Raw genomic sequence first — 17,897 nt, forward strand, 5'->3', positions numbered from 1 at the left:
AACCTGTAAATTATGGTTGATATTACAAGTTGTTAGTAAATTGTTGTTCATCGAATACACTTCTGTGTGAATGTGGAATCCACCATTTGCTGACAGGTAGCTCATACTTACCAGACCAGGGACAATTCATAGTCATTATCCTTATTGATTGTGGTCTGATCACACAATGGATATGTTAAGGTCGTTGCCTGAGCAGAGAAGCTAGCTCTTCCAACTCCTCTGCAGAGAGGGCAAGTGGAAAATCCTCAGCAGAACAAAGAAATAAGGTGGAGGTAGGATGTATAAACTTGAGACACACATAGGAAGATTTGGGCAGGTGAGAGGAAAAGACAGGAATGCTTTCATAGTGGGGGATAGGGTGTGCAGTTTAACTGCAGGACCAGCAAAGGAGCATAAAAAAGATAGCTGATTTAAGAGGCTTTCTGCTTCTGGAGAGAAATCAGGAGGTGCAGGGGAAGGATTCCAGTAATCCCAGAGTGCTCTGCCCAAGCCCAAAGAACTCTCCAGAGGAGCACGATACTAAGGCAGGGAAACGCATACATCTTATGTTCATTATTTTGAATAGATCTGTATGTTTCTCGTGCTAAGTAAAGAATGGGGTTTTAGAATCCTATGCAAAGTCTGTCTGTGTGTCTGTTGATGTTCACTGTCACAGACCCCTGAAGAAGTAAAATGTAAACCAGAAGATTCACACCTTCAGTGGGATTCTGGGGAACACAGAAGTGCTGCTGGGAAGGCTTGGGGGAGATGACACTAGTTTCAGGACCCAGACAATTTGGCTGCAGGGTCCCCACTGCCAAGAGGGATGTCAGACATAAGGTCTACAGCTGGAGTGCAGGTCTAGAGGCCCAAAGTCAAGAACGGAACCTAAACTCTGTCCAGCTCCAGCAAGCTGAAGGCATGTGGGATTCAGTGCTTGGATCCCTTCACAGCAATCTGTTGAGTATCCAGCAGGTGGAGCATGACCAGATATGTGATACAACCCCTCTCAGACAACTATTGGGCATCCTTCTTGACAAAAAGGCTGAGGATGTCACAAGCATGAAGAACAAAGTACACTTTCCCTCCAGACAGTCAGATCAAAACAGGATTGAGGAACTACATGAGGCAGTGTAGGGGAAGACTGGTCTTTGGTCTGTGGGTAGCAGATTTTAGTCTCCTGGGCTGTCTACCCAGTACTAAAAATATTCCAAACGTATTTTTTTTTTTAAAGGAAAAATAACTCAGACAGGATCTAAAAAAAAAAAAAATCTCTAAGGTAAGAAAAAATATCTATAGTGATCAAAATTTATTTCACATATTACATATACATATACTATATATGCAAGCATATTGGGTACAGCCTAGGAGCTGTGGAACCACTGGGTACCCGTATCAACTATTTAGCACCAACCCAACAGCAAGTGGCACCAGACACCCAACTTAGTTCAGTGAATGCTTTCCAGCCACTCATGAAACAACAATCGTGTCAAGGGACCCCAGGATTACACTATCAAAAAGTCAAAAAGCTAGTCAAAATGCCTGACCAGTGAAGATTATTATCCAATCCACCCTCCTCTTCAAGTGGTAGAAGCGTGCACCAGCTTTTGTTACTGACCAGTTTGTCTAAACACTTCACTCAAAAACCCACTGGTTAGGACAAAACATTAAACAAGTTTATTAATTACAGGAAAATGGATTTTAAGTAATTAAAAGTGGCAAGTGTAAAGAGATTAAAGGTAGTTACCAAATGAAATAAACATAAGATCACAGTCTAAGTTCTACACACTAACAAGCTCTTGAATTAGCAATGCCTCACTCTTGTTAGCTAGTACGAGCAATCTCTTAAACACAGGCTAGGCAACCTTCCCTGCCTGGGACTCCCCTTGTCCCTTTCAAAGTCCTTTCGTCTTCCAGAGGGCTCTTCAGGTGAGTTGTATGGGAGTGGAGCGCCCCTTTTTATAGTCTGTTTTAGCTTGCTGGATCAGTCCATGCATGTGATGTGGCGGCTGCTTCCCTTTGGTCAAGCAACCCACTGCAAACGTGCTTCCAACAGTGAAGTCTTCACTGTAAACAATTCCTATTTGTGGAATCTATTCTTGAATGGGTGAGAGATAGCCATTAACCCTGTCTGGCCACTCCACTCTTGTGCCTGGAAGGCTGTTTGTGCGCGTTTCCCACCTTGCAACATGTTCTGGTAGCATTTACAACAGTATTTTATAACTTCACATACTATGGTAGCACATACGATCCAACAGCATATTAATGTTTAGCAGATCAAGACTTTTAAAATAACACCAAACAAGGCATACTTTGTACAGAACATGCCAATTATATGACACTGGCGAACATGAGGTTTTTGGGGGTGTTGTTTTCAGACACAGGGTGTCAGACATATAAACATACATCAGGGTGAACGAATGGTAATCATCCATCTCGAAAGACGATGGTGTAAGTGCCAATGTAGTTCAGTTACTGTGTTGTGCTGCAACACCACACGTGACTAAAGAGTCGGATACATATATAATGTACATATATATATATAGATATACGCATGGGCACGGGGGGTGGGGTGGGGGGTGTGTGCAAACACAGAAGGGTATGTCGATTATATGTGGACATACAGCATCGTGCCGGTATTCTACACTACAATTCAGCGTCGGTGAGGCTGCCAAGTGCGCTCCAGGGCCCAGGGGCGTGAGCCCCATGCATCCCGCAGGCACAGCTCAGCGCTCCCTTCTGCCAGGGGGCTCAGCGGGGTGCCTCCCTCACCCCAGCGGCCTGGCTTAGCGCCCTCAACCCAGGGGGATAAGCCGAGCCCAGCTCCTGCCACTGCCCTGGCGAAGTCCTTGGCTGGGGTCACCCCCCGACACCCCACGGGCACAGGGCGGGGCCACACCTGCCCCCCACGGGCACAGAGTGAAGCCCCCCTCCTGCCCCCAGAGGCCTGGCCAGGAGCCCCCGCTCCCGCCGGGGCACGGCCTGGAGCCAGCTACACCAGAAGCCCCCCCGCCAGCCCCGGCAAGGGTCACCTCGCACCGACCTCCAGCGGCCCCTCCCGGGCTGCGGCGGCTCCTGAAGTAGCTCCCGCGAGCCGGTGACCGGGTCCCCTCAGCCCGTCCCGCCCCGCCTCGGAGCCCGGCAGCGCCCCCACCCCGCCCGCGCCGTCCTCTTCCCTCCCTCAGGAGGACGCGGTTCCCTCAGCAACCATCTCCGCGGAGACGGGGCGGCCGGAAAGCAGGACGGCGGCGTGGAGTTTTACGACATCCGGGGAATTCCCTCCTGAAGCGACGCCGCTCGGGGGGGGGTGAAGCTGGACTGAGCCCCGCCCCCCCGGCCGTGTCCCCTCCTCCCCCCACCCTCGCTGCGCGTGACGTGACGTCACTGATGTGTCTCATTCTTGCTCTCTGGGTGCGTTCCCCATCGCGTAGGCAGGGCCCTTCCTTATGGGTTTTTATTTTAATTTCCCCCCGGGGAGTGGATCAGGGTTTATTACTGCAACAACAGACACCAGCTGAAAATGGGTGCAAAAAACCCCAAACAGCCAACTATTAATCATGTTTCTGGGTAAATACCCTGCTTTGTTTTGGCAGACGGACGGACGGGGAAAAGAGTATTTGGTCAATGACTGCTTGGATGGCTGGAATTCAGGGTGGTTTGCTGCAGAATAGCAACAGAACTCAAAGTGCAATGCCACCTCTGAGTTTAGGGAAACAATATATCTTTAATCCCCACATAAAACTTTGACTAAACCAGTAGTTCCCAACCTTTTTGGGTCAAGGGCCACAGTTAATCATTTTTAGAACTGGGAAGGGCCATCAGCCTCTGCCAGAAGCTCCCCACCCCTCACTGCAGTTCAACAGAAAGAGTCCTCGCTGATCGTCTGTCCCGCTGGCTGCTGCAGGGAAACCACACACATCCTGTAACCCCGTGCGCTTCACCTGGGTCCCTAGGCAATAGCTCCCTTCTGTAGTCAGGTGGACGGGAGCGCTGATCTCCCTTCCTCTTGGCTGCAGCAAGGAACCTGCCCCAGTCTTGTAGCCCCACAGCAACGTGCTCCGCCTGGGTTCTTACGTGGCCGCTCCCTTCTGCAGCCAGTGGGAGGGGAGTGGTGGGACTCTTTGAAAGATCCTGCAGGCCATGGGTTGGGAACTACTGGAATAAACAGTTTACTGTTGTAGACTTGGAACTTTAGTCTATAAATATTTACATTTAATAATTGGGCCCAATATTTTAAAATGTTTATTAACACTCAGTCTTATGTGAAGTCCTTCAGGGTAATTTCCAAAAATCCTAGATAGCACAGACTCACAGTAATCTGTGTGTATCTTCTAGCCTTACTTCAACAGGCAGCTTTTCGTATACACACAAACTAATATATTATCGTAATACATATATATCTTATGCAATGTATTGTATTTTCCTAATAAAACAAGTTATTTTTTATATATTTGAATGATATAAAAGTAGGGTGAAAATTGGGGAGAAAACAAATAATACTTTTTGTAAAACCCAGGATTTTTTTGGTAAATATAGATTTAAACTGAAAACAAAGGGACTTAACTATAGGCCACTTTTTCTGTTGGTACCTTTCACTTGGTCAGTGAAACTGAGTCAGCTGCTGATCAATTCTGCTGTTGGTACCCATACTCCATTCCACACAAAACTGCATTTATCTCAAACACATCACACCTGCAAATGAACTGACATCTTTTTTCAGAACAACAGGCCACCTGTGCGGTTTTCCAGGTTTGAGTTTCTGGCTGGAAAACCACCAGTAAGGGTACACTGAGATGCTCTCAGTAGATGTCAACTTTGAGGTGACCCATTGAGTGGACAGTAGCGCATTGGCTATATACATACTCATCTGGATCAAACACAGGCAAAGAAACTGTGAATGAGACTGTGACTCATCTGTGTTTAGGGTGGCCCACCTGAAAATGCCAAGGTCAAGGAAGGTTACAAAAAGGAGAACAAACTCTGCCAAACTGATGGCTAGCATTACAGTTAGATTCACCAACCAGTTACAAACAGTGCTTCTGATTCCCCAGACCAGTTATCAAGAAGCTAAAACAACAAAAATACCCAGCCCTTTTTCCTGCATTTCAGTCTCTGGCTCCCAGTCAGCTAGGTCCAGTAAAGAGATGTTATTTAAAATGCTATTTCCTCTACCAAAATGTTCTCCTGAACCCAAAGAGTCAGCCACATTGCCAGATCAATATAAATTTGGATCTTGCCCAAAATACCACACTGCCAGCCAATCCTTTAGTAATGAAAACTAAAGATTTATTATAAAAAGAAAGAAACAAACAAGATGAGAGGTGTTATATGATTAAAGAAATCAGATAAATACAAATGATTTGAAAGTCCATATATATCAGGTTCTCAGTAGAATTGTGGGGTTTCCAGGATTGTACAGTCCCTCTGGTGCACATCCAGTAGCTGGATGGGTCTCAGTCCTTTGTTTCACAGCTTCACTTGTAGATGAGTTGATCCAGAGGTAGGAAGCAAGAATGAAAACATGGGATGGAGCAGCTGCCTTTCATGTCCCTTTGCTATGCTTGTGGAAATTCACAGAAACAAGATGGAGTCCAGGGTCAGCTGGGCAAGTCCTGATGACACAAAGGTGTAGCCCTGGGTTCATTGTACCTTTGAGTTCCCTTAATTGGCCATTAAGCAGGCTTATTGCTGCCAATCTCTCTGGGGTGTTGCCCAGAACCACAGCACAAGTTGAAGTACAGATATGCCATATATAATTATAATTTACAGTACTAAAGATGATACATACCCAAACAATATATTTAGAAAATTATAATCTTTCCAATGGTACCGGACATGGCATATCACAAATTTATTGTAATTTTGCACTATTGATACTAAAAATTATAAAAGATCACTCCTAATCCAGACAGTGACACAGAGACATACAAGGATTTTGTCAGTATACAGCTCCTTGTTAAATAAAATGAATTTTAATTAGGGTGTGGAGTCACAGATCCTACATGCCAAATCATGGCAAAAGAAATTTGTGGGCAACACTGCGAACAACTATCTTCACTTTCTATAGACCCCAAAACACTTAGGACAGTACCAGGTGAGTAACTGCTCATCCTTAGTTAAGGCTAGAACCTTGCCTCATTCAAGAAATTGAAAAGTAAATGTTATGGTGCTTAATAGATAGTCGCCCCCTGCAGAACAAATAATTTCCTTTCCCATGTATTTTTTTCTCTTGTTCATTATGGACAATTAGCAGATGAATTTTTGCCTGGGTTTCATGAAACAGGGCTATTTTATGCATGTTTTAAATAGTGACTCTTTCCTTAAGTAAACAATCCCTGAAGTCCCTTTAATATTGAGTTTATCACTCTGTTAGCATCCTCCTGCAAGATAGTGCCTACAAATTTTCCTCTCCATCCACCCGCTTCCAAATTGACATTCCTATTCCAATCTTGTTACAGATATAAAAATTTCCCAGGGATCAAGGCCATGTATTTGCCTAGGGATATACAATGTGTCCTGAGTGTACACCTAAGTTGGCAAGATCCTGTATTCATTGCTGATAAGCTGTAATCTTATCTGCAAGGAGCACTGAAAAGAAGGATGCAACCTTGGTATGTTTACAATATTCAGTTCTTCCCTGCACCATCAGACAGGTCTAAAACCCCTATGATGTGCATGAATTGAATGGTCAACTAGAACTGTGGGTTAAGGGACAGCTGTGAATCCACTAGCTAGTCCTGCATTCAGGATGGGACATCCCTCATCCTGGACAGAGTCTAGTTGGGATTTTGGTCAAGTTCAGGTTCCTGTATCGTGATTTCAAGCAACACACTAAAAACATACCATCAAAGTCCAAGTTTAGTTGGAAACACTGTGTGAACCGAGGCCCTTTATCCCCCTACATCTGCATACTCAAAATTACACCATACCAATTATCCTCCTATCATGGAGTTTTCAGTGTGCCTTGTTACGCCACATTCCATAAACAATTTCATGTAGCAATAAGGCATGATCCTGTTTTATAACCTCTTCATTTTGAATCACTTCCTAAGACCAGTAATACATTTCCAATTTACATACAGTAAATATGTAAGGCTCTGTTACCTGGTAACTAAAGAGTGCCATGCAGCACCAGGAGCCCACCCTATCATGCTGCTTGCAAAGCCATCACCCTCCCCCATCCTGGAGTAGGAGGTAGCTTCTGTAGCAACCATTCCCATAGAGGGGATGGGGTGGCCACAAAACAGGAAGGCAGGATTGAGTTTCATAACATCCAGGGATTCCTTAAGCAACGCTGCTTGTGTATGAACCCAGCAATGGCCTTCAGGTCTCCGCATGTCTAATTCACAGTAAAAGATGAGACAGGTTGGAGCTGCTTACTGTCTTTATTACAAACACTATTAGACACCATGCTATCTCCATGGAATGCCAGCAAGTTTGAGAAAGTGGACGTTTACAGATTCATGCTTCATTTGATCAATATATTTGGCTCGGAGATCGATTTTAATGAAGTTACCATAAATCACTAATGCAAGAGAGCTCCATATGATCTCATATCAAGGATAATAGAGGCCAAGATTTAAGCAGTCTAGAGCTCCCATTGAAACAGCAAATTCACACAAATTAAGTCAGGCACTCTAATTACATACTTAAAATGCATCACCAAGTACAGATTTAGTTTTCAAAAAGTCATTTAAAAATGCTACATTATACATCTAATACTGCAAAAAACAAACGAGCAGTTACCAAATTCAATAATCCAAGAAACTGCAATCCATAATCTATTAAAAACAGGGCTTCTGTGCACTGATTGTTAGTATGGTGTAATAAATAGTTTAAATAGTTTTATCCACTAGTGAATGCTCATCTCATACCTTAAACTAAAGTGTTTTTTTAAAAAAAAACCACTTTTGCTCTATGCAAGTTTAAGAATTGTTGTGAGTCTAGTGCTAGTGAAAGTGTTGGACTGCAACCTTGGAGACTGAAGTCCTTTTATCTACAGGACAGAAACAACATAGGCAAGAGAACAACTTTCTCCATGCAGTCTTGCCTATGTGCCTTTGCCATGAGCTGGAGGGACCACCTCTTCCATGCAGGAAGGTAGCTGGTCTCCAGGTCTGTTCACAATCCTTGTATTTCTGGTCAAGAATGCCATAAGTTACCAGTTGTGTGTAGGGAGATGGGATGGGAAAGGGAAGAGAGGCACTATGCTGTACAATACCCACTAGAACTGGTGTATGGTAGTCTCAGTCCAAAAGAGCCAACACATGGTGGTAGTTTTGTCACCACCAACTTGTGCTAGATTCAGACTGGCAACTTAAAGATTCAATACCATGCACAAGACATGTACAGTATTGTAGAACCACATCCTTGAATTTGTATTTATTGAAAAGAAAATGACACCTCAATGTGAGGTCTATAACCGAAATACATAGACCACCATCAGGCGCGCACAGAGTTTAGTCATCCTTTTTCTGCTCATTGGGTTTTGCCAGGTATTCCCGATACATTGAGTAGAGCACACCTGAAAGGCAAATACAAGTAATTGAATATGCATCCTTTATTAAAGAAGAAGACTATTTCAAGAACTGGCTATGGACAGGAAGACTACTAACAAGAGAGAAAACATGGGAGTCTGTATTCATTATAATCTTACTTCCCATACAGAATTTCAGTTCAGTAATAGCCACAACTAATTTGTTAAAATGAAGGACAATATTTTACACACACACACACACACACACACACACACACACACACACACACACACACACACACACTCTTATGGTCTAACTAGATCGGGGTGGCCAACCCGTGGCTCACGAGCCGCATGCGGCTCTTTGGTCATCCAAATGCAGCTCCCGCTCTTTGCTGTTTGTTCTTTGCATCTCTTTGCTCTTTGAAATTGAGCAACCTTTCCTGGAGGGTAAGAGATGCGGGGAAACAGAAAAGGTAAATGTGGTTCTTTGCTGCTCTTCATCTCTGACTGGTTGGCCACCCTGAACTAGACCTTCAATTTAGATGCAAGCTGTAGCCAACTGCTGATCTTTCCCATGGAGAAATGAGTTTAAGAAAGGCTTAGAAGTGGTCAAATAATTTTGGAGAAAGCAGAAGAGTTGAGAAACACCCTAGAATAGCCACAACATACATGGGACAATTGTATTTTTTGTTTTCCTCACTGACTTAGCACTTCTGGAGAAAGAGTCAAGCCAACTGCCCCCAATGTTAATACAATTTCGTGCATTCGTGCATGCGCACACACATGTAAAAAGTGAAGGGAGAAACTGGAAAGATGTCTTCAAACATGGCTACTTAAATACCCAGCATGCTAATATTAGGACGCTGAGCAAAGAAACCAGACAGTCTACTAGCTCAGCCTTGCTAACGGAACGGTGTGATTGCAAGTTTCCGGTGCAGTTAGACATGGTTAATGGTTTACAAGCTACTCCAAGGTATTTTATCCTGTAGTGTAGAGAATGTTTTTTAAGTAAGTCTGCCATCATTAAGAGATAACTAGGGCTGGACAACAACTGCCTATTTTATACATACCACATGTCATTGCTCCGACAACAAAGCCCTGGGCTCCCACACGCATGTGAATCAGATGAACAGACATTTTTGTATCGCCTCTGTGCTTCAGTCTGTACAGTCCATAGCCTACAACTGCAATCAAGCCTGCTATTCCTATAAAGCAGAATAAACAAGTGTTTAGTAATTACACAATGATTTTAAGTTTTTCAGTCATAAGACTTGCTACATTTTCAGTTGCTTTTACTTTTAAAGCAAAAGTTCCTTATAAAAAACCCCACAAGCCCCATCAGTAACACCTACAGTGTTAGTTCCTGTTGAGTAGGCTATTAGTTCACAGGTAATTCCTTTCCCACCCAGGCTACGTCTAGCCTGACTCAAAAGCCAGTCCCGAGTGGACCCTCAACAGAGTTTTGGTACTCTGTTACGGAGAACTGGGTTAAAAAAATAAGACTGTCATATCATTGCACAACATTCTTTCCAGATAGACAGCTGGGAATAGTAGTCTTAAGATGGATGTCAGGCCTGCTGTGATATTTGTCAGAAACTGCCATAAGAGCAAATTACCTGCCTCCTCTTTTCAGAGGAATGCCCTTTAGAGCTATAGTTCAAAACAAACAGGAGTTCTTAAATTCAGCTCTGAACTAAGTTCAAACTGTATCCATGCACTAACAGCAGTGCTAGATTTCTTGGTTTAGAGACCCACAAATGAAGATTGCTATTCTTGGTATGTGTCAAATTTGACCCTGGATTCACTTGAATGTCCTATGCTTTGGAGAGTTAGTTCAACAAAAACTGTTTTCACAGATGAGATTTCAATTTAGCTTTTTCACAGACAGAAAATAAAGTCTGAGACACTCCCAAACCTGAACCTTGCAGGCAATAGCCTACTTAAGTACTCTCACATGCAGTAGTATTTTGCCTCCTGCAGTTCCCAATTTTGGGAGCTTTCATTCTGTATTTGGAATCAGTGATATGCCAGTTTCATGGGAAGATGGCAATTAAATTATAGACATATATTCTTATGCCAATAATTTCCTAGATAAATGGGATATGATTTACCTTAACCCCAAATATTAATTACTAGTCCATGTGAGTAGACTCTGTAAACCTCCACTTGCATGTGGGTCATATATACAGCAATAAGGTTAAACCAAATTTTTTTTTTTTTTTGGGGGCGCACTTTAGGGCCTGCAAACTAGTTCTGACACAAGATCTGCAAATTGTTTCAAACCAAACTTGGAAAAGTTTGCACATGTATAGAAGTTGACACATTTACATTGGACTCCAGCACCCTAGACAGCAAAACTCCCAAGGCCATGGGAACTGGATAACTAAGTATTGGTAATGGGCAGAGCATTTCACCTCTAGATCACCAATTTAAATCCAGCTCAGATTAGTATCAGTCAAAAGTTATCATTTGATGGCTGCTTGGTTCATATAGGAGCAATTTTATGTAGCAAATTCATGTAGTAGCTAAACAATGGGCAGTTACACAGTTTGCCTCTGAAGAGAAAGCAAGAAGGTCTGCTTAGACAGCCTGTCTTGCTGGGAACAGTGAAGGCAATGAACTGTTCAGCCCGGAAGTATCCAGGTCAGAAGATAGACACACTCATATTTCCCCTCCCAAGAGATGTAACGGCCAGAGGAGTTGGAAACCTCGAGCGTGGCCTTTGCTGGACCATAGAGAGGGAACACAGATGCAATTACCCTGAACTGCAACAGCCCTGTACTTCCAGGCCTCTGGGCTTGCTGCAAGATACATTTTCCCCCAAGTATAGGATCCACTACCCAAAATTTGAAATAAGATGTGTGTAAGCAGCTCTCTTTCAAATGGAAGACAAAAGGAATTACAAGGAGTTCAGAGACATTTTAAGTCTACAGTGTTTGATAAAGCTACCAGATAAGAGTATTAATCCAGAAAGAATACCTTATAGGTACAAGAGGTAGTGCAAAATTAACATAGTACCATACCTAATGAGGAAGTAACATTTCACAGCAGTTTCCTGTTTGTAGTGTATGACTAAGTTTACCATATTCACCGCCCATTACAAGAACACTTAGGCAATTGTGTATTTTCCCAGGTTTATTCATCTTACTCCAGAGCACTGCACTGTATAAGTGAAACTTACCAACTGGTACAAAGGGTGACTCTTTAGATTTTTTCATCAGTTTTGATGCCTGGCTGTCATCAGTCTCATAGCTAGAAAGAACGGATTCCTGACTGGAGGACATGTTGACTGCAGAGAAGAAGGAAGTCTGCTTTAGAATTTAAAAAAAAAGTTTTTTTTTCCAAGTTTGAGAGTTCTTTAGAACTAAGACCTTGAAAATACCACAAAGTACAGCATCTTCCACTGTTTAGTCAGTTATAAACCAGCTAGAAGTCAAAAAAACTTGAACTGATGAGATGGTGTGGATTAAGCCATACACCAACTATTACTATGTTCATATAAACCTTCAAGTTAAATTTAAGTTTATGAATATAAAAACCTAAGAATGTATGAGTGGCTTTTACAATACAAGAGTAAGGCTGTGCATTGGTAGAATAATTCCATATTAAACAGATTGGTGACATAGAAAGCCATTAGGTAACAGCTTCCCATCATACTTTCTTCACAAAGAAATGAGTTCCCAGCACCTTCATGAAAGACCATAACGTAACAGCCATATTCGGTCAGACCAATGGTCCATTTAGCCCAATATCCTGTCTTCCGACAGTGTGCTTCAGAGGGAATGAACAGAACAGGTAATCATCAAGTGATCATCCTGTCAGTCACCCATTCCCAGCTTCTGGCAAACAGAGGCTAGGGACACTTCGGAGCATGGTTTTGCATCCCTGCTCATCCTGGCTAATAGCCATTGAAAGGCACAGTCAAGTCTGGTTTTTCCACAAACTAAGCTAGTGAGAGCTTGAATCAGAAGCCTTTGCTTGCAAAATTTCGGTCCTCAGATCACATCAGTTTGTTTCTGTGGGGCTACTCATCCATGCCAGCACTGGATTTAAAGGAAGTGTGGGGAGGGAAAGAGTCCCTGAAATATTTCGTGAGGAAAAACAGTAAGCCACTATAGAAGGTTAGTGAGCCACACATTTGACAAGCAGGGAAAAATTCACCACCAGTGTACTCCACTTTGTTTGAGTTTAAACTATGTCAATTCAGATTTCTGCTGAAGAACCAGACATCTAATATTTAAACAGAGAATAGGTACTGGGTCTAGTATTGATATCAGACCTGTTTGGTGGACAAACCATAGCTTGCATGTGGGACATGTCAACTTTAAAAAAAAAAAAAAGGATCATTCCAACATCAGTGAATGCTTTTCCCATGCAACACTATTTCATCTTTAATTAAAAATTCAAGTTGAAAGTTGTTTTTCCTATCAAGATCGAGTGGTGAAAAGGAGTAACTGCTTACAGCAGAACACCACTGTTCAGGCTGGTGACTACACAAAATGAAGAAAACCTTATATCAAGCCTTGCCAGTGACCCAATTTCAATATCTCCAGCAAGCTCATTCATAGGGAAGGATTTAAAAAAAGACGTGCCTCTAGTAATGTCACCGAAGACTACTTCCTTCTTCAGACTCTGGCACTAGCATGGTCCTATAATTCAGGAGTGCCGAAAAAAGGCTAACTTCAGATGGTCAGTTCAGTAACTATTACAGACCCCATACCCAGGCTGATTAGGTTGTATTTTTATTGGCCGAGTGTTGCTACAATGTGCTCGGCACTGCAGGGCATAAAGATAGCGTGTGCCTCACAAAGCTTACAATCTCCGACAGTGCAGTGTAAATGGATTCACTTAAATACCATGGAGCATTTTCATAATTTCTAAAGAGCTATTTCATTCAAAGCAAGTTACTGTATATGCACATGACAAACCATAATTTTCAAACTTTGATGTCTTTAGTGTTTAAATATGAATATATACACCTGAAATTAAAAATAGAGTGGCTTATTTATATTTCCACAGGAGGTTTTAACCACTTCATTATATATATGGTACAGAAGGAGAGAAATCACAATATTTTATGACTATATCCAGGTCTAATCTGACTGTCAGTATTTAGCAGCTATGACAATCTTCTAAATCAGTGTTTCTTAACCTGGGGTTTTAGAGGGGTCGCAAGTGCAGAGCTGGTATTGGGGGTGGCAAGAAAGGCAATTGCCTGGAGCCACAGGGGCACCATGAAACTAAGTTACATGCCTCAGCCCCGTGGGGGTGGGACTCAGGCTTCAGGGGTACAGTAGTTTGGAAAGGTTAAGAACCACTGTTCTAAATGGATAAGTAACAATTTAGAGTCATGAACTATAAAATGAGACCTACAGCGCCTACAGAACATGCAGAACAGCACCTGACATTTTGGTGAAAGGGGAAGGTGGAGTTAAACTAAATGCTCGTGTGTTCTCCCAGAGGGAGAAGAAGGTAGGATTTTTAGTCAAATGCAAGAGAACACACTTGTTTAGATATGACCTTCAACTCAGCCAGAGGTCACAGAGGTGGCTTTCAGAGAGGAGACAGCGAGGTGAGGAGGCAGTAGAATCACAAGGAGGTCAGCCCCCCAGACAACCCTACAAGCCATGCCCTCGCCTAGCCCAGGGCATTGGTTTCCAGACCGTTAGCAAGGGATCAAACCCCAGGACGTGCTGGGCACCGAACTCACCGGGAGTGTTTGAAAGGGGGACGGCACCAGTGGGGGTGTGCGTAGGGCTAGGTAGGCCTCAAGGACTAACACAAGGAGCCATGTGAGTGCGACCCCCCCAGACCCGATTTGTTCAAGTGCAGCCTTATTGCGTCATGACAGTCACCTGCCACCCATCTACCGGCAGGAAGTCCCTCCCTCGTTACACCACAGCCCAGCCCCAGCCCCCACCCCGTTAACGGCCCCCAGCCCAGCCCCCGCCCACCCCGTTACCAGCCCCCTCTCCCCGTTACCCCCCCCCAGCCCACCCCCCCCCCGTTAGATCTCCCCCGCCGTTACCCCCCCCCCCCGGCCCAGCCCGGCCCAGCTCCCTCCCGTTCCCCCAGCCTCCCCCCGTGTCCTTGCAGCGTCCCTCTCCCCGCGAGCCAGGCCCTCCCCAGTGAGCGCCGCGCCCCTCCCCCGCTCAGTGACCTGGGGCCACCAGAGGCCCCGCGACTGGCAGCTCCGGCGACCGGCCCCCTGCAGCTCTCGGGCCGGGCCAGCTCCCCTCGCCACTCGCCACCCGCCCCGGCTCCGCCGCCTCTCCTCAGGCCTCCCCCGTCAGGCCCCTTCAACTCCAGCGGCTCCAGTCCCGCCGCCCCCCAGTCAGGCCCCCGGCCCGCACTCACCGTTCACGGCACGAGCGCAGACTACGCACACACACTCGCTGTCACTCACTCGCAGCTCGCCCCGAAACCGGCCGGCTTCTGACACTGTAAGCGGGCGGGCGGGCGCTGGCTCCACCCCCTGCTCTTATTGGCTGACAGTTCAGCCCAACCCCGCGCGGGGGGGACGTGCCTCGGGGTTACACGCCTACGGCCCCGCCCCGAACTACAACTCCCAGCGTGCCTCGGGGAAACGCAGAGCCTCTCCCTGCCCCCTCCCCCCGCGGGACCCAATGCCGCTGCTTGAGCTCGCTATCCTCGCCCCTCCTCCACGTTATCAGCCAATCAAATGGGAAGCTTGTGACGTCATGGGAAACAGGCCATGACGTTTCCCCGCCTGCCCCGTCCGCCAGATCCTAATATGGTCAAAGGAGTCCGGGACTCGGGCACGCGCAGCAGTAAGGAGGGGCCGGGCTGGACAACAGTGACTCGGCAGAACCGGGACCAGGCTGCTGGCTGGAGCCACGCGACCCCTCCCGTCCCAGCCACTCACGAGCCAGGCTTGCAAAAGCCCCAGGCGGGGGGTGCAAAAACCAGCCACTGTTTGCTGCCAGGCCTAGAAAAGGCTCTGTGTGTGTGTGTGTGTGTGTATATATATATATATATATATATATATATATATACATGTGTGTAAAGCCAAAGCTGAGAGTCTCACCCAATCACATGCAGGTGGGGCTTGAAGCAGAACGCCCGAGAGCGTGAGACTTGGCCAGGCTGCTGTCTGGAGAGGAGCCAGGCTGCTTACCGGTTGGGTCCCGCCTCATCCCAAATCCTAACTCAATTGCTCCAGCAGTGCATGAGCAACAAACCTAGTTATAAGGCAGTTCACCTCCTCCCCCTTTGCCTCTTAGCAGCTCTTGAGCCCCTGTGGCCAATGATCCTATCCATGCTTCTAGTGCCTTAAAACCATTTAGTAACAAATTCTCCTGCACACCTTTCACCAGCCTTCCCAGCGCCAGGTGAATGACAGCCTTATCTAGACTGGGGAAATGTTCTAACTTACAGATTCTCCACCCTGGCTGCACGTGGGGTAGCAAACAAGTAGCAGTAGAATCCTTGGTTTATTGCTAAATGGGAACAGGGTTCTGGCTAGAGGGAAAGGATGTCCCAGGGTTGATCCAAGTATGGACAAGGTTGAGACTCACTGTTTTAGCTGATTTTAAAACCAATTCACCTAAGCTGATTTTAAAACTGCTTAGAATAATAGAATAGAGATTGACCCATTTTTACTTAAACCAGTTTTGTTCACCTTGTAATGTAAAAAAACAGTTAAGGAAACACAAATCTGGCAACTTTAAACAACTCTGCATTGTGACTCCAACTGGTTTTAAAATCAGGTTAGCTGAACCAGTTTTAAAACCATTTAGCAAGCTTCCTTCCATTAGAAAGGAAATTATGAGGGCACTGTGGGATTGTGTTAGAGTCCTGCTTTGCATGTTCTAAGGGAGTGTGTGTTCACCATACAGCTTCATTAGCCGCACCCATATGCACAGCTGACCTGCCTTCTGAAAATGCAGCTTGCCAAAAATGCAAACGTGTAGTGCTTTTTTAATGATGGTAGTGACAAAGTTCAAAGCTTCAGAACTTGTCCAAAGTTCTATAGCTCTGCATCAGATCATTCACAGGCACTTCTCCTGAACAAGCAATTGTTAACCTTGTCAAATTTAAACTTTCTAACCCCTGCCATTGCAGTTTCAGAGCTGAAATTGAGATTCCATTGTGCTAGGAGCTGTGCAAACAATTGTAGATCTGGCCCCTGACCCAAAGTGCTTACACATTAGAAATCTTTTTTTAAAAAAGTTGCAAGAACTTATATAGGGGAAGTGTATTTCCCCCCACTTTCCTCATGCTGAAAAATGGCTAAATTGCTTTGACTCAAACTTTTAAAACAACAAAACCATGTTTAGGCAAAGACCAAACATGGAAAATTTCAGCATGAAGGACAAAACTTTCAGACAGTTATGAATGATTGAAAAGACAGAGATACTATTATTTGTTTTGTAGTACCCTAGTACCCAGGACCTCCAGCCATGGACCAGGACCAGGACCCCATTGTGTAGAACAAAAAAGACAGTCCCTGTCCCAGAGGTTTCCAGAGTCTTATAGACAGCTAAACTCATTACAGATCATTCTACATACATGGCAATATATATATATATATTCCATAAAGAAAAACTACTTTGGAAAGGAATTAAGATCGGTTAAGTGTGACATCTTCCAACACAAACCCTAAAAAGCAAGTTAATATCAAGTTATGAGACACCTCTTAATTGTATCCTACTATTCACACAGCACGTTTCCACTGACAGCGACCTAATCCGTATCTTCCCAAGTAACTTCCTTCTGCTTCCAGCAGACAAGCAAACACACTACACACGTGATGTCTCCTCTCCCTTTGCAACACTTCACTGTCTCCCTCTTCTCTATCACATCAAATGTAAGCTACTTGTCTTCACTTCCAAGGTCCTTAATGGATATCCCTAGCCTATGTATCCTCTCTCATCCGGTCTCAAAAGGTCACCTCTCACCTCTGATCAGCCCATGATGTCAGCCTTCATCATCCACTTGTTAAGAATTCACCTTATAACTTTCTCCTGTGCTGTCCCTCATGCCTGGGAGGAGCTCCTGTAAACATCCACAAAGTCACTTTATTGTTCTTCAGATCCCTGGTCAAAACTCTCCTTTGCTGTGAAGCCTATAAGAAACCTGACAGCGTTAAGATCTTGGTGTGCTAAGCCCACTGCCTATCGTCATGATCAATATTGCCTCATTATTTCCTTGTAACTCCCGTCTGTCTGTATCCATCTGTTGTCTCTTTCCTTATACTTAGATTGTAAGCTCCTCGTGGTAGGGACTGTCCTTTTGTTGTGTGTTTGTACAGCACCTAGCACAATGGAGTTCTGATCTGTGACTGGGCCTGTGAGGTAAAATGAGAATACAAATAATAAATAGTAATACATAGTCTCCCTTACAGTAGGATACAAAGCCTTAATTACAACCTCAGCAGTCTTAGGAAGCATTCAGCAGTGATACAGGTCAACATACA

At 44.6% G+C, this 17,897-nt stretch overlaps 1 protein-coding gene across 3 annotated transcripts; it reads right to left on the reverse strand.

Annotated features, from left to right (window-relative positions):
• Window positions 1-5,243: 5,243 nt before the first annotated feature.
• On the reverse strand, window positions 5,244-14,929 carry HIGD1A (HIG1 hypoxia inducible domain family member 1A). 3 transcript variants are annotated; one of them, XM_067530404.1, is made up of 4 exons: window positions 14,816-14,929; window positions 11,640-11,747; window positions 9,529-9,663; window positions 5,244-8,503 (listed from the first exon to the last, which is right to left on the reverse strand). In XM_067530404.1, the coding sequence occupies exons 2-4, from the start codon at window positions 11,740-11,742 to the stop codon at window positions 8,439-8,441; spliced, it is 303 nt and encodes a 100-aa protein (XP_067386505.1). In that variant the 5' UTR covers window positions 11,743-11,747; window positions 14,816-14,929; the 3' UTR covers window positions 5,244-8,438. The 3 variants fall into 3 exon arrangements, with proteins under 3 accessions (XP_067386505.1, XP_067386506.1, XP_067386507.1); XM_067530405.1 differs by having other exon boundaries at window positions 11,640-11,766; window positions 14,816-14,900; XM_067530406.1 differs by having other exon boundaries at window positions 11,640-11,769; window positions 14,816-14,878.
• Window positions 14,930-17,897: the final 2,968 nt, after the last annotated feature.

Source organism: Emydura macquarii, unplaced genomic scaffold, assembly GCF_026122565.2.
Source record: "Emydura macquarii macquarii isolate MOO-44397 ecotype Brisbane River unplaced genomic scaffold, CSIRO-AGI_Emac_v2 contig_3080, whole genome shotgun sequence".
Classification (NCBI taxonomy): domain Eukaryota; kingdom Metazoa; phylum Chordata; order Testudines; family Chelidae; genus Emydura; species Emydura macquarii.

Coding starts and splice junctions, on each gene's coding strand:
- HIGD1A (XM_067530404.1), bottom strand. CDS start 11,742: ATGTCCTCCAGTCAGGAATCCGTTCTTTCTAGCTATGAGACTGATGAC. Junction 9,664..11,639: donor GTCACCCTTTGTACCAGTTG/GTAAGTTTCACT, acceptor TCTGCTTTATAG/GAATAGCAGGCTTGATTGCA. Junction 8,504..9,528: donor TGTCGGAGCAATGACATGTG/GTATGTATAAAA, acceptor TTTGCCTTTCAG/GTGTGCTCTACTCAATGTAT.